Source organism: Schistosoma mansoni (assembly GCF_000237925.1).
Source record: "Schistosoma mansoni, WGS project CABG00000000 data, supercontig 0166, strain Puerto Rico, whole genome shotgun sequence".
NCBI lineage: Eukaryota > Metazoa > Platyhelminthes > Trematoda > Strigeidida > Schistosomatidae > Schistosoma > Schistosoma mansoni.
In genome coordinates, this window is record NW_017386054.1 from 302025 (window position 1) to 320097 (window position 18073).

The following is an 18073-nucleotide window of genomic DNA, read 5'->3' on the forward strand; positions in this document are numbered from 1 at the left end:
CCATGGAAATCCTGGAAGCGCTGGACGGCCGTTTCGTCCTATTATGGGACTCCTCAGCAGTGCGTATCTGCGAAACTGGTAGGTCCTAGGTTCGAATCTCGCGAGTGCGGGATCGTGGATACGCACTGCTGAGGAGTCCCACAATAGGACGAAACGGCTGTCCAGTGCTTCCAGGTTTTCTATGGTGGTCTAGTTTCAATTTACTCAGGCTTTCAACTATAAAAGTCAATCAAATAGTGTTAGTTAATCAGAGGGATAAGTTTTTGCAAACATTTTTAATTACCTAATCCAACTGGATCATTATGCAAATAGAATGTCACTCTTTTAAAAACTGGTTTACAAAATTTTATTCAGAATATGAATAACAATCACTGAGATTAGATTATGCAAGTTTTAAGGTGTTATTTTACTTTTTTTATTTCAGACTTTACTGTACATATAAAGATAACAAATTTGTATACATGCTGTTGGAAGCTTGTTTAGGTGGTGAATTATGGACAGTTTTACGAAATAAGTGAGTAAACATTTTGTTAAATTTATCTTCTTCATGACTTAATATCTATTTTATAACGTGATGCTTTATATAAATACAAATATACATACACATAGTTTATTAGTAATCACTGGTAGGTTTTTTTGAGCCCTTAGTTCAGATTGCATTTTATCGATCAAATTGCAATGTAGCCATTAATCTGAATGACTCGATACCGCATATATTATATCTGACATCAGGCGGTTTGATATGTTTCGGAATGTGTGGCTAAGTGATATAAGCTCGAATCTGACAGGGAAGATCAATTCCCTCAAGATTACAGACATACTTTGCAAACGAGTGTCAGCTAACACAAAACCTAGGTTCAGGGTTTCCTACTGAATAAATTCAGCTACCTAACAATAAAATATAAATCATGCAACACTTTGTCACTCAGGATACTGCCCCCTCTGAAACTTTGGCTATAGAATTAGATCAGTACTACAGAGCTAACTATTCGGCGATCAACCGGCGAATATATACAAACATATTTCCAATGTCTTGTCAAATAAGGGTCTATTTGAGGTTAGATTTCATTATAGGTCAATTGTAGATAATAATTTATTAAAAGGTAAGGAATACTAGGTTAACTCAATCATCATTTCGAAAGTGAGGCAGTAGTAGTTACCCGCTGATACCATTGGCTGATGGTTCTATATTACAAATTAGTTAGTACTGAAAATATGATCCGTTAAATTTCAACTCAGTAGATTGAAAGTATAATTAATGTTAGATAAAAACAATTTTTATTTAGCAACTTATCTGATGATTATGACCAGTGTTGTTCTGTTATTAGTTAGACATTATATGAAAAGTTCATGGTGGGTTATATATGAAAATATTGTAGAAATCATATTCAGGGTTAATAATTAACAACAATATAGATTTATTTGATAGAATCAATCATAAACTAACTGATTACTTTTAATTGAATTGATAATACATAATGCAAAGAGAAAAATAGGCAATAAAGAAAGTAGGTGAAGGTTAAATAAGATATTTATTATGTTTTGTATCAGAACAGATTGGAATGTAATTAGATTACTACGAATCATCATTGTGATCTATCATTAACAGTATAGAAATAACAATTTCATATAAGAACTATCGTCTAAATTTGATCGAATAGTTTCACAGTATACCGGCGTCAAGTTGATGTTGTGATACATTAAGGAAAAACAACGTATCCGTAAAATTTCAAAAAATGAATTTCAAGTAAACTCAACATTTCACTTGACAATATGGTACAAGCTTTCTCAACGAAATACAATCAAAGACCAAGATTATCGAACATCAATAAGTACATGGTTCTCTGGTTAACTGTATACTAAATAGGTCATCCGATCACGTTAACAATGTTTAAAGTAGGAATTTGCTTTAGTGTGTATTAGAAATGTGATGTGAAAGAAGAAGTATGTTAAGATAATAGATTGTTTGTATTGTATGTAAATGGATCTGAGGTGTGAGAAAGAATTTCATTCACTATTTATCGCCTCATTAATTCATCATCTTCTAATGAAACGATAAATAATTGAATATTGATGAAAGATAATGACTGTTAAAAACGTATAAAATGTACCCGAAGTTTGTGCTGATGATGTCGTTCAGAAGGATGATGAAAGTTACACGACCAAAACATCCAGCTCAAAGAACAAAACTCCATCAAAAACGTATAAAATGTTTTGACTAAATACAATCTGAATAAATGTTAGAGAGATATGTACTATAAAGAAATTTATGGTATTATCTAAAGCTATCACTACCATTTTAATTATATCTACATGTAATCTCATTGAAAACAGGGTTTTCAAGATTACACATTCATATGAATGTAAAATAAGGAAAAAGGTTCTGTTTTATGAATCAATGATTCTCTAAACTGTTGATTATTAACTCTATTTAATTTAATAATGATTTTATAAGGTGTATTATGCTCATTGTGACTTATTGTTCACTATGACTATTTTACCAAATTTAATGTAGATTATTCGTTAAGTAAACTATCAGTAATTCATTTGAGATAACATACTTTAATAGGTCTAATTGACAAAAAATGGTAATAATAGTGCAGTGTGTGCTACTGATGTCGACAGATATAAGTAGCATGTATTATCAATCAGAAGAATAAAAACAAGTTACTGTGTCTTTTAAATAAGAAAAATAAGTTTTTTGTCTTTCTATTAGTTTCAAAATGTTAGTGAGATTACAAATTAACCTAACTTTGGTAAACATTGAAAACTACAAAGCACTGGATAGCTGTTTCATCCTATTATGGGACTCCTGAGCAATGTAGATCCACGATCTAGCTACCGGGTAAAGAATACATAACCTTCATTTCCCGAATTGACAGTTTAGCCTTCAGACCATTAAGCCGTCACTCGATGGTTTACATGCCTAAAATCAGTCAATCCACTGTATAGTGCAACTATCTTCCATTATCTTTGATGGGTAAATGTCTTACACCTCACAGATAAACTACACTGGTCGCGGGTACTCAGAAGAACTCCGGGAACTACCTCGTGAAATCAGTCACTAGTTAGCATATGATAATAGTTACTCTTTTACTTATTTTAGGATGCCCACTGAACTTCCGTATTTTATACTTTATGTATGTAACAAAGTAACAAATCACGTGGAAGATGCTACTGGAATACCATATTATTTATAAATCAACTTTACTTACCACTAATGATAGTGGGATTTAACTAGTTGCTGTCAAGTGATTATTTCGTGAATTTTACTTTCTACAGCGATGAGAATTAGTGATCATTCATATAGCTTGACTGATTAGTAAAGCAAATTATATGAATTTATATGTTTTTGAGGTAAAATGGTCAAGAAACAAGGTCTTTCTACGATTGTAAACTGAATATCTTAGTTACTATTTCTAAGAATAAAACATAGATAGTATACCAGTACTGGATTATTTCGAATACAAAGTAAATAAGTTATCATATGTTAAAGGAAATAAATGAACGTGTTTATGTCATCCTGTACAAATAACGAGTCGTTTGTGATTAATATCTGCCTTTTGTTCAATCTTTTTGCCATCACTTGTAACCTTGACGCTTGCGTAGACAACTTGTTATACTAATCAGTACCCTAGAGATAACCATTGTCATTATTACGGAGTTCCTATTTTTATTGAAATTTTACTGGATAAGTTTACATTATGGTAATCAAACGTATTATTCAAATTCTGTCGAAGCATAGTTCTAGGCTGAATAACTTACTAACAATATCTTTATTTACAGCATTTTGTGAATCGAGTTCAAATAATTTCTAGGACCTTGTTGATAAACAACAATGTCTAGTATAAGTATACTACATAGAGATTTTTGTCACTTGTTTTTATTTTAAAGATGATCTGTTTAAAATATATATATACGTATCATTTTAAAAGTGGATCCTTTTTTCTATTTTTTTCAAGAGGTCGATTTGATGATGTTATGACACGTTTTGTGATTGCTTGTGTTTTGGAAGCGTTCACTTATTTACACACCCAAGGCATATTATATAGAGATTTAAAACCAGAAAATTTACTTCTTGACCATAAAGGTTATGTGAAATTAGTAAGTAATTCATTTTTAATTGAATCTATGTATTAAATGAATAATGTTGTAAATATTGTCATTTTTCTTTCTTAACTTTCATAATCTATTTTACCGAATATATCTCATACTGTATTTAGCCTGATGTTACATTGTAACCAATAGGAAAGTTATCAGTCTGACGGATAAACAAACAAATCAAGACCATAACAAGAGTTGAAATAAATTGGTGTAACTACTCAAAGCGATTTATAATATTATTAGACATTAATAAGACGAAATCAAAATATTGGACAGATAGTGTAAACAAAATGATTTTTAAATGAAATAAATAAACGTACTTGTATTGTTGTACCATTTAATGAAAGTAGGTTTCATCAGTAAACTGACAGTTCTTACATTTACTTTACTGTGAATTAGAACTTCACAAGGCGATTATTCTCAATTTATATTTTAACCAACTTATCATGTATATATTAATGCAATTAGTTATGGCTCATATCATCTTCTCGTGGGTTAGCGATAATGCTTATCTGTCGAAATTTAAATAAGCAAAACGAGTTCTGAATTTACAGTCTGTCGGTTGAAATTTGAATGTTCAAAATAATTAGCTATCACTAACTCGATCTGTAGATAGATTGTATGCAGGCGTCAACGGAGTGTCATATTTAATGGTGCCTAGAGCGTCTTGGAGACTAGTTATTCCAATCTATCAGCCTTTGAAGATTGTCTCCAGTTCTTAAATTTTACCTTCAAATTGAATTAAAACTAGACTGATACTTGTTAGAACACTGGGCTTCTTTTCGCTTTTGCTAATAACATATTTACTCGAAATGATATTTGATGTATTAACGTTGGAAGTTATACGATTCACTATATTTTATTTCTCTTTCTGTCATGTTTATTTACCTTTCTTAATAAACCCACACTAGAACAAGAGGAAGAATTAGGGTTAAGAGTTAAAGCTAGAGGTTAAGGTGGAAATAAGATTTCAGGGTTTCCATCACGAACTGACATCAACTATAATGACAAAATGTTATTTAGCCATTATATATATATATATATATATATATATATATATATATATGGATGAATTTCGTGCCAAAATTCATGACCCACTATCTCAAACCTGATTATTTCGTCCACAAATTATAGTCTCATCGATTTCTTAGTTGATAATATTCGTATGTAGGTGATTGTATTGATCTATATATAGTGCTACGACTCTTGAATTGATCAGGAGTTCACTCAAAGACTAATCACTCTCTGGTAAGCAGTCAAAATCAGGTTCATCTCATTTATTTTAATACAATTGCGAATATTCGTTTCGTCCTACAGAACAATATTTTAATATTGTAAATGTAATCATCATTCAATGTAAGAGTAGTTTATTCAACCTGGATAACTATTTCAGGTGTATACTTATGCGACATCTTTATTTCTCTCTATTTAATCAACCAATGATTGTGATTGATGAGTACATTTTCAATACAAAAGAATTGATCAGTTTTTAAAATTATTTTCAACTTTACAGGAATAGTCAAATTAGATTTCCAATAAAACAAATCTTTAATTAATCAAATAGGCGCCATTATTAAAATTAAATGAATTAAACAACAGCATATCCGACAAAAATGTTTTTTTTTGTTACTTTATTGTCACTGTTTAAAATATGTTTTTGATGGTAATACTTCTTATAAAACAATCTTGTCTTTTATTATTTTACAAATCTTTATCAATGAAATCAATCTTAATGCCTGGTAAAAATAATTAATTGTAACTAAGATAAAATTTCTAGTTACTATGCCAAACTTCAAAAAACTTATATAATCTTGATACAGTTTTCTTCCTCATTAGATTTGATCGATCATTACACAATTTGTCACATATATATTTAAATTTCAATTAAATTACATTTAATGCAAATTTATGTGTTTTCTATGTATAAATGAACTAAACGAAAAAGTAAAAAATTCAATTAGTATTGTTTGTTTGAATCTTCCCATTGATGTTTAGGACTGCAACTGGTCAGTCTCTAATTGGAGTATGTACATACTGTGCGTATTGCATTGATATAGCCTTAATTCACAAGCATTGTAAGCAGAGATGGATAGTGGCTAGCAATGGAATCCAGACGCGCGTTCAGTCCTAATTGGGATTCGTCAACTGGGTGTTTCTGCATCTCAGAGTTGATATCCACTCTGGGACTCGAACCCAGTACCATTCGCCTCAAATGCCATCGCGTTATTCACTTAGCTACTGAGCCCCGATAGCCACTTGCTTATGCAATGGGGTGAAGTTTAAATTTACTTAGTATTGTTTGTTTGAATCTCCCCATTGATGTATTAATAATAATGCTATAAATAGAGGTAAATTCATCATATATATTGATGACTCAAAAAATGTTTCTTTTATCTTAAAATGAAGATGATAAACTTTGAAAATAAACATTTAAAAAGTAAGTGAATAAGTTCAATCTCACTCTGTATGTGTATGTGTCCGTGTATGTTTGTGTATATCATTTTACTTCAACTACTTTCATCTGAAAATCACTAATGAGTAGTAAATCACCAGGGAAAATCAAATAACCAAAACGTTTTCTTCTAAGAAAAGTGTTTAATAAATGTCATTTCGAAAAAATCGATTTCATTATTTATGTTAAATGTAAGAAAAACAATCGATGGTTTTATATGATAGTCAAACATCAATCAAATAAACAGATATGGACGGTGGCTAGCAATAGAATCCAGGATGAACAATTCGTCTTATTTGGGACTCGTCAACTGGATGTACATGCATCCCAGAAATGATTTTTACTCGGTACTGTTCGCTTTAAACGCCATCGCATTATTCACTTATCTACTGAGTCCTGATAGTCACTAGCTTGTGCAATGATTAAATGATATACCTATGGAAATTGAAAATGTATCGATTCCTTGCTTAATATTTCACAAAAACCTATTGAATAGTATAATAAAATGACCAATCATATAATGTAATACATAATAAGGTATGGCAACATGAACCGATGCATATGTGTGCCTGGTCCTACGTTGTAGCTGACTGACTGAATACATAAATAATGAGTTTTAGGATTTTATCAACTAATTTATTCAAGTTATATCAAACTATGTTGTAAAAATGAAGTTTTGAATAGTTTGCATTTTGTTTTTACAATTTAACACACTGATCTTACAAGATACTGACATTTTTACTGAAATTCTGAAATACTTACTTACGCCTGTTACCCCTCGCCGAGGAGCATAGGCCGCTCACCAGCATTCTCCATCCAACTCTGTCCTGGGTAATCCTTCCTAGTTCTTTCCAGTTAACATTCATCCTTTTCATATCTGCTTCTATTTCCCGGCGTAATGTGTTCTTTGGCCTTCCTCTTTTCCGCTTCCCTCCCGGATTCCAAGTTAGGGCTTGCCTTGTAATGCACATTGGTGATTTCCTTAATGTATGTCCTGTCCACTTCCAGAAATTCTGAAATAGTACTTTGAAAAAAAAAGTTATTTAGATTTTAAATTTTTGATAAATTATAGACAATGGAAATAATGTGTGTCAAATTGAATATCCCACGAAATATATGAGCTTCTGTAAGCATTAGAGTTTCTTCTTATTCATTAATCAGACATATAATTTTAAAAAAAAATAATAAAGCTCATACGAATGATCTATAATTAAAAAGTAATATTATTCTGAAAGTATACTGTCCATATAATAAAACTGGTAGTTATTTGAATTCTAGTTTTTCAGTCGAATATGAATAATTGACGTTAGTGAACAGATAAATATAGTATTTCCTGGAGTTCTAGTGAGAAGCAGTAACCAGTGGAGTTCAACCAGGTCTGTTGGGAGATATCAACTCACTGATGACATTGGTGAATGGTTGCTCAATTTTGTGGATTGGTTGAAGTTAGACATTAACACCATTGGATGCCGGATCAGTGGTCTATCGTTTAAGTGCTCTGGCACGAGACTGGTAGGTCCTGGGTTCGAATCTCGTGAGGCGGGGTCGTAAATTTGTACTGTTGAGGAGTCCCACAATAGGACGAAACAGCCGTCCAGTGCTTCCAGGTTTTCGATGGTGGTCTAGCTTCAATTGACTCATGATCTCAACTCTATAAAAATACTAAAATCTCCACCAAACCTCTCTGATAAAGATAAGTATAAGCTTCATTATATTTAAACTTTTACACTGATCATTAATAAAGGTAATATTATTTTAATGCTCCTTTTTGTACTTGAGCGACCTACTTTCAAATGTACAAATATTGTAGTTAAATCATCAGTCTTGGTTTCTTTTGAACTCAGTAAACATGAATCCTAACTTCATGCACTTATGCATTATTACAAAAGCGTTACAAATTATTCCGAAGCTAAATACTAGAAAATACCGAGAGGAACAGTGAAGTTTGTGACATGTTAATCTATTCATCCATCCTTTGGATAAATCAGAGGTAAATGTACTGAAAATCAAACACTTTACATATATATATTACATATGCGTTACTAAATGTACATGTTATGAATTATTTTAGTGTGATTTTGGATTCGCCAAACGAGTTGGACATGGTAAAAAGACTTGGACATTTTGTGGAACACCTGAATATGTCGCACCGGAAATTATTTTAAATAAAGGACATGATAATTCAGCAGATTACTGGTCACTAGGTATTCTTATTTACGAATTACTTACGGGAAGGTAAATTTATTTTTGTTACCTATCAATAGTTTATTAATGTTAATTTACATATTTTATTTATATAGACAGTTAAAAGTTATTGTTACGTATTGGGCTTTACTTTACATGTTCACGATTGGTATAGACAATGAAAAAAACTAAGCATTGGGCTTAATTCATATAAATTCCGGTATAATAAGGGAAGATAGTATCTCACATTGTAATAGTGTAGTGTGTCTGTCGACATAATATCTAACACTAATCAGAAGTGGAATACCTGGCTGCAGAGGGTTAGGGAGATCGAACTGAAGAGAACAGGAATGTAAACAGAGTAATTGTAATGCAAATGAAGGAACGATGAAGTTTCAGACAATCGAAGGGAGATTTGCAAATGAAGTATTTAATAATATAATATACAAACTTCTTATTATCATGCACTTGTGTTGGGATTATCATATATATGTTTCCATTTGTTTATACAATTTACGTAGCGATTTTGTTTTTTAATATACTGAAAACTACCTAGTTTTCTGATAGTCAGAAGAAACGAGACTAAACCACTTATAACATTTACTTCAATAGATCTATCTATAGTTAAATCCAAGTTGAATGATAATGGATGTGTTCATTTACTGATATTAAACAAAATAATTCACAATACATAATCTTACTTGTAAAACAGAGTGAATACTATTGAATACATTCTTTTGGTTTGTATGAATTTCTCGGTATTACAAATATACAAGCTTGATTCATTATAGAACTTGTAGCTCAATTGTGCTCTGTTAAACATACAAATATTCAAGTAGTGAAATTTTAATTTATTTTTTTAAAATCCCCATCATTTATTTATTTATTTTATTTATTTAAACACATAAATATTGGTACAAAGAGGCACCAGATATATATGCGCCACACAAATCTTATTTGAGTTGTGTTAGGGCTGTGATACTACCCGAGTGCCCAAACCGAAGCAGGTGATTTCCTAAGGGGGCCACACCCGGAGCCTATGACCTAAAGGTCTGACCCACAAGGCAGTGGAGCATTGTGAGGAGATGCAGTCCCATGGTAGTCGGTGACCAACGATTGATTCATACGCCATTTGTTCCTTCACGATACTGGAGTCCATGTGCACCATTGGTTTGGAATCAAGGCTTTCCCACTCCCTAGAGGACTCACTGTGTCCAACCCCGGTAAAAGCGCCGAACATTCGCTTTTCGTCCTCTCAATTTCGTAAACAACACCCCCGCCACGAGAAGGCAATGAGTAGGACCTCCCTGGAAGAGGCTATATACGCGTGGCCATGTGAGAGCATTTCGAGAGGTAGGGCGTACTCTCCCCACTCTCGGCCGTACCAGGGCATTTCGGGGCCCCATCATATTAAAATACTAATAATATAAACGAAGAATATTCCTTTTACTAAATTCTATTCAAGTCCTACAATTATATATCTTCAATTTAGCAATCCAAAAGGTGGTCAGGTTTCAGGTGAAGTACATCATTAAAAATTATAACATGTAAATTTAGGACTATGAAAGAAAAGAAAATTGTCAATGTTAAAATGATTCATATGGAATGTAAAATTTTAAGATTTATGATCCGAATAAATATGGATCAAATAGAATGAAAGAAATAATAGTGAAGTTACAAATCCGATCAAATGTTTAGTGGAAGACTATATTGTGTTAAGATTTTACATATAATTAGTAAGAAAATAATAAAGTGGGATGAATCCCAAGTAAATAAATCATGTATTCGAGATATTAATAATGATGTTAAACCAATAATAATAACATTAATAAGATAAAGATACGTGAATAAAGATAACGGATACCATGATATTTGACTAAGAAAGGTTGTAAGTACATTGGTCAAAGTAGATCATTCAATAGCTAAAATTACTGGTGATTAGTTGACCTTAAGGTTATAATGATAACTTGTTTTGTAATCATATGTATAGGGTTGTGGAGATTGTGTATACCTTTGTAAATCGATCTTGCGTAATTCTACAAAAATACATTTTATATGAGTATCACAAATAAGTCAGTAGTTTGTATTAAAAATGGTTTAATCATAAACCTTACACTGATATGTTAGGTGATTGAAGATAGTCTACACGATACCGTAAACCAAGATTTTGTGCTACTTGATACTTGTCAACAAGATGCACCTATAATCTTGACGGATGTTGAAATATCAGTGCACTTAAACTAAAATGTCGTAGTTGTGCTTTTATACGGTCTTTTTTAATTTTTTACAATTGAAGTACGTAATAGCATTGCTCTTTATATGCATTCAGTAGTATGATAGATTTATTTATCGCTCATTAATATTCATAGACTCATACTGATAACTAAACTGACATAGTTATTCCAAATGAAAGTTCACCTCGAAATATTCATACGTCAGTAGTATTCCAACAGATCAGCTCCAATGATTACTTTTTTATTGAATATATCATTGAAAAAGAATATGCTATGACATATTTGATTCATAGTATATGTAAAAATTGTATGTTTTCTTAAATGTTCACCGGTCAGAGGCGATAAATCGTCAATGAAATTCCTTCTCACACCTCAGATCCATTTACACACAATACAAACAATCTGTTATCTTAACACACTTCTCCTTTCACATCACATTTCTCATACACACTAAAGCAAATTCCTACTTTAAGCACTGTTAACGTGATTGGATAACCTGTTTAGTATGATCACAAGTCAACTGGAAAAGCATTAATTAACATAAATCCAAGAACAAATTAAGATAAGATTTATGAAGACAACCAATGACATAGAGAACTATATAAATGAGCTGACATAGTATTTATGGAGTAGCTCAAAATGCACTTCTACTTGAAATAAACACTGATCTTGTTGTTCAAAACAATGATGAAACCTATACAATTAAATCATCTAAGTCATAGAATTCAATATCGTTAAAAACATTTAACTCAGCTGCACATATTCTCTATCACTTAAACATGTACGACTGAATCAAGTTTGTGATTTTAATAGCTGTGAACTACTTACTACATTTTTCTAATTGTTGTAATTGTCCTAAATTTCCAATGCTTTGCTAATGTAATGCCAACTGGTATGGAAAAACACTTTTTTTCCCAGTCCCTTGATTTGTTATTTATTTATGATTTTTTATCGTTTAAAAACAGATTTATGAAAAATAGACAAGTTGGTTAGGCATATAGGTAGATAAACAGACATTTTCTTCGATAATCTATTCTTAATACAAGGAGTGATATTGAGAGTGTATATTTCATTTAAGCTATCTGTTATTACTTAATCTTTATGTGGTTACTTATTTGGTAAATTATCAGTCGTTGTGTAAGTGAATCGATCTAAATATTTTTTTGTTTTGTCAGTGTTTCATTGATTCCTCATTTGAGGATGACTTTAAAAATACGAAAAAAGCACCTCAAAAAAGCAATAAACCTTAACGTTTATCACGTAAATTACCTACATACTTACGCCTGTTATCCCTATTGGAGGACCATAGGTCACCCACAAACATCCTCCATTCGATTCTGTCTTGAACAATACTTTCCAGTCGCTATTCATTCTTTTCATATCTGCTTCCAATTCCCGAATTAGTGTGTACTTTAACCTTCCTTTTTTCCATTTCCCTTCACGATTCCAAGTTGGGACATGTCTCGTGATGCACATTGATGATTTCCACAATGTATGATGTATCCATCTCCAACATCTTTTCCTAATTTCCTGTTCAACTGGAAGCTTATTTTTTCTCTCCCACAGTAAGCTGTTGCTGATGGTATCCGGTCAACGGACAATGATTACCTTATGTAGACAATTGTTTATGAATACTTGTACTTGTTATACACATTGAGAATGATGCAGTAACCTAATGGCGACATTTAACGAATATTGTATGTTATATCACAAACTGAATGTTAAATTGAAAACGTTAACTATGAGATTGTTAGATGTATACTTCATGTGCTCTTTTTTTTGAAATCATAGGTTTTCACTGTAAATGAGGCCTCTAAACTAAGATAAAGATAGTTATTTAGTGTCTTCTGGATTTTAACGACTCTCAATTCGTTTTCACTTCATTTTAGAAATCAGTTGTGAAAATAAGTATCGGTAATCTTTTCTTTTCTAGTTTCAGAATTCAAAATTGCTTTCAGTAGTAGTCACCATCAATTGTACGATTGTTTATGTTTGGATGATTGATAGTTTAATCATATATTTTCTCCTTCTCTGACTGTTCTTTAACGATTTCATCTTTTTTAAAGGAGTAGCTAAAATAAGCTGTGAGAATAAAATCTTCAAACCTCTTTTGCTTTGTACAAATAACTAAAACCAGGTTAAAAAAATTATCTTTGAAATTTATAAGGTTGATAAATAATGAAATAAGGGATCGTTTTTACAAATAATAAATCGACCAAATACTGATTTCTTTGATCACATAACCTTACAGTCATTTACCATACAATCTTACTTATATTTCTGCTAACTAGTGATGAAGTAGTTGTAAACATCCCTGTCCTACAGGAGGTCATTTTCGGCCCGAATAGCTCAGCCACAACGTCTCAGACTATGAAGCTAAGTGATGCTGATTAAAGCTTACATAGGGCGTTAGTTCCCTCCATATTAGAGATATACCTTGCTGATAATTGTTAACTAACACAAAACCTAGTTTCAATGTTTCCTGCGATGTCGAGTAACTTAGACTAGTAGTTAGTCAGATTTCAACTTGATCGATGGAATTCAATTAACAATTAAGGGACCAGACAAACATGACATTAATCAATGCTCAGTGACCATCCAATATTATATACATTTTACACTTTACTTTCTCTTTGGATAACGTTTTTTTTCTCACTGGGATTATAGTCCGAAGGAGTGAAACATTTTATACCTTAGAAAAACAAAGACGTTTGCATTGAAATTTCTAAGTTTTGAACATATTATGTAATTTGATGCCAACTGTTTCTCAAGTGTTTATCTGTGTCCCTTATAAGGTTTATAAATTCTGTACTTATCGTTAACAAGTTATCTTGTTATTTTTAATGTTCTCTCTATCTTCTATCCTTTTTACAGTCCACCATTTACTGGTACTGATCCAATGAAAATTTATAATGTTGTTCTACGTGGAATAGATTGTGTTGAATTCGATCCAATGAATATAAGTCGAACCGCAACTACACTTATTAAACGTTTATGTGCACAGAATCCAGCTGAACGGTTAGGCTATGGACGAGGGGGAATAATCGATATTAAACAAAATAAGTGAGTAATAATATATATGAAATTTCTGTTCCTGTTCCATTACCATTTGTACCAACTTCATATCGTGAAAACTATAACGTTAAAATTAGGATTATTAATTTGACTAATTCCAGGGTTGTAATTATACCTTATTAGCATATCATATTGATTTATTTAATGGATTTAAAACTATGGAGCAGTAAACAAATGGTTGTTCCTAGTTTGAGAGTCCTCAGTAATGAATATCTATTACTTCACTCCAAGCAAAATTAAACTCAGAATCAACAAGTTTATTAGCTAGTGAATTTTGGACATCAATAAATGCTTGATGTAGTAAGATTTCCATCTAATATCATCATTGAGTTATTCTATCACTTTTGATTTCTTGCTGACATATTCGAAAACCTTTCACCTACAACCAAGGATATCGTACCGACTGTGATAATTGAAGTACTTGTGTCTAATGTTATGTAATGTCGCAACTACACACCATTCAGAAGTTAAAAAAGTTATAAACACTCACCTTCATAAATTCTTCAATGTTCTTTTTTCTAACTGACATCAATTCTGGACAAAAATCGTCTTCGACTTATCCAAACTGTTTTGTAAGACCTCATTATTTCATTTAAAACGATTCACATAATGATACTCTGTAAATGATTGTATCGAAGATGATTATACAAAACAAAACTAGGGTAGTTAAAAGAACACATTTATAAACCTTAATTATATCATATTCAGGCTTAAACTAACACATATGTTCAGTTACTATGTCATTAACAGATATTTAAAATAAAATGTCAATTATATTTGTTGTTAAACTTCTTATTGGTTGTGAATTATCAATTTTGTATACAAAGAAAACAAAGTTTACTAATGTTTATTTTTCTTATTATTGGCAGTCGAAAACAGTATCAGTGGTTTTAAAAATCAATATAACTAATTCATCATCTTATTGACCATGTTATAGTATTTATAAAGTACAGGAGTTTATGACCCAAATAACTACTAAACTGATTAAAGGAGGATAGATATGAGAGGCAATTCACAAGATAATCACTATCTCTCTCTCACTAATTTTATGTTGTATCACTATTTTTAGTGGATTATGTTTCTTCTAGTTTTTATTTTCATAAGCGGTTGTGTCAAGGTAAAATGTGATCATTCTAATTGATGGATATCTATTCCGAATTCCTATGTTGTTTATGCTAATCTGTGTATAAAATAATCTGTGTATGAGATCCAAACCAGTCTAACTTCGGTACGGCCAAGGGTGGGGAGAGTCAGTTCTCCCTCTCCAAATGCTCTCACATGGCCACACGTATACAAACACTGTCAAGGAAGTTCTATTCGCTATCTTCTCGCAGAGGGGTTGTTGTTTACTAAATTGAGAGGACGAAAAACGAATGTTTGGGGCTTAAACCGGATTGGCGGATACGCAGGATCCACCTAGGGGGGTTGGAAAACCCTGATTTCAAACTAGTAATGCACATAGGCTCCAGAATCCTGAAGAAACAAATTGTTATGACTTCATAAAAGGCCGTCACCAATTCGTTATGACTTAAGAAAGGGCCGTATGCCAATTTGTTGTGGTCTTATGTCCGGATTTTTATCATGTGAATTATCCACCAATAGAAATACGACTTCTCCGACCTTAACACTGTGACAATCAATGACGTTCGACCAGTATAAACAGTCTAGCGTCCTTATTGGTCCCTTGTCCGCCTAGCCCTTACAATTGAGTTCAGAACACCAATTGCAGCTCCAGCTATGCGAATCATTTATTTCAAGCATACTCGGTTTATATACCAGACAGACAGACCGCATCACACCATAAAATAGAAAATAATATTTGTACAAGATCAAGCCAAATGTGGCTGTGAACGTGGGAAACAGTAATCAATAAACAGTAATTCGTTTAATAATAATCCATAGGTCAAAATGAAGCTTGTAATAAGATGAATATAGATACAGCTAACCTACTCACTCAATAGTTAAACATTAAGAATATATATAGAATAATCGTCCAATAATAGGTCCCGGAAGTTACCCGTACTCATGTCTTCGCTAGGATATAACACAAATGGTATATGAACCCATTATTGTTCACCAGCTACCATGGGATTGCATCTAGTAAAATTCCTCCATTGTCTTGTGGATTAAACCTTTAGGTTAAAGGCTCGGGGTGTAGCACCCTAAGAAAAGCACCTACTTCCATATGGGCGCTGAAGCAGTATTTCAACCTTTACACAAATAGAATGATTTGTGTAGCGCATATATATTTGTCGCTTCCTTATACCATTTTTTATATGTTTAAATAATAATAATAACTTGAGGATACATAAACCAAAAAAATCACTGTCCCATTGATGATCCCTAGCTGTTAGAACAAAATGATCAGTTTAATGAACTATTAGAAAGTATCAGTCAATTAGATAGTGGATATTTTATCTTATAGTCGACTAATGTGTAAGAACTATGAGAAACAATTGAAACAAAAGTATTTCGTCCATTATTTATCTATGAATTGTGATATTAAAGTATTAAAGTAAGTTTCTTTGATATCGGTCTTGTCTAATATCGGTTTAAAAAAGTTTTAGACTGTTAGAAATTGATAAACTAGATAAAAGACAATATAAGTGGAAAAATAAGTTAACTCCAATTTTCTCCCGCTTTATTACATCATTTCCTGTATGATACATAATATAAGAGTACAATGCTATTCATACTACATCTAATATTGATTAATAGTAGGTTAATGATGATAGTACGTCATTACATATTGAATATTTAATCGAAAGAAAAGAAATGGTCGTCTTGAATCAAAAAGTTAAAACCATATGAATCTAGTCGGCAAAGAGAGTCAACGTCTACAGAGCAAATTTCGATGCTTAAAAATCAAAATATATATTTCTTTTAGAACTATGAATAAATGAATGATTTTACAATAGTTACATACAAGATTAATTTATAATGACACTGAAATAATGAAACAAACTGTCAACGTTTAACATTAAATTTAAGCAGATCTTTGATGTATGGTAGTGGAAGTTCTAATATAAGTGGTCACTGAATGTGGGCAAACAACCACTTAGCTTGTTGACTATTAAATGTGTAATTTCCTTTCCCACTATTAATATCTACTTCGAACCCATTGGGTGTAAACTGTCTGTAATTGTGTTGAATAAATTATTGCCTAGCCCTAATTCTGATTGCCTTTATCTGGTAGTGAATCATGTGTCTCGCATAAGGTGATCGAAGTCTGGGTGTAGAGTATCAAACGAACATCCAGTCTTACTTACGCCTGTTATCCCTATTGGAAAAGTATAGGCCGACCACAAACATCCTCCATTCGACTCTGTCTTGGACAATGCTTTCCAGTTGCTATTCATTCTTTTCATATCTGCTTCCAATTCTCGACGCAGTATGTTCTTTGGCCTTCCTCTTTTTCGTTTCCCTTCACAATTCCAAGTTGAGACATGTCTCGTGATGCACATTGATGATTTCCACAATGTATGTCGTATCCATCTCCAACATCTTTTCCTAATTTTCTCTTCAAGTGGAAGCTGATCTGTTCTCTCTCACAGTAGGTTGTTTCTGATGGTATCCGGTCAACGAACAATGACTATCTTATGTAGACAATTGTTAATAAGTATCTATGCCGTTTGAATGTCACCCTTGCTTTGCCAATCCTCGCATCCACATGTGCATCAGATTCTCCTTGTTCATCGATGATGCTGTCCAAGTACATGAGAGATTCCACATCTTTCAGAGCTTCTCCATCAAGCATGATTGGATTGGTGTTCTTCATATTGTGTATTAGGTTCTTGGTTTTTCTCTTGTGTATGTCGAGGTTTACGGATTCAGGGACTGCTGCTGCTACACTAGTTGTCTTGACCTGCATTTGTTCGTGTGTATGGGATAGAAGTGCTAGGTCATCTGCGAAGTCCAAATCGCCTAGTTGCATACAAGCTGTCCATTGTATTCTGTGCTTCCTCTTAGATGTGAAGATCTTCTTACCCCAGAATTGTCCATTTCAAAATTGGTGTTTCGGTCT

The 18073-nt window shown here is 32.2% G+C and overlaps 1 protein-coding gene across 1 annotated transcript in view; it reads left to right on the top strand.

Moving 5' to 3' along the window:
• Positions 1 to 18073, top strand: part of Smp_151100 (serine/threonine kinase) — a gene marked incomplete at its 5' end in the record, with an annotated part of 100033 nt that overhangs the window by 78772 nt on the left and 3188 nt on the right. Inside the window, 3 exons of the mRNA XM_018797409.1 lie at positions 3867 to 4104; positions 8628 to 8791; positions 13849 to 14037. Coding sequence (XP_018646792.1) covers positions 3867 to 4104; positions 8628 to 8791; positions 13849 to 14037 — 591 coding nt within the window. The remainder of the gene's footprint in view (positions 1 to 3866; positions 4105 to 8627; positions 8792 to 13848; positions 14038 to 18073) is intronic.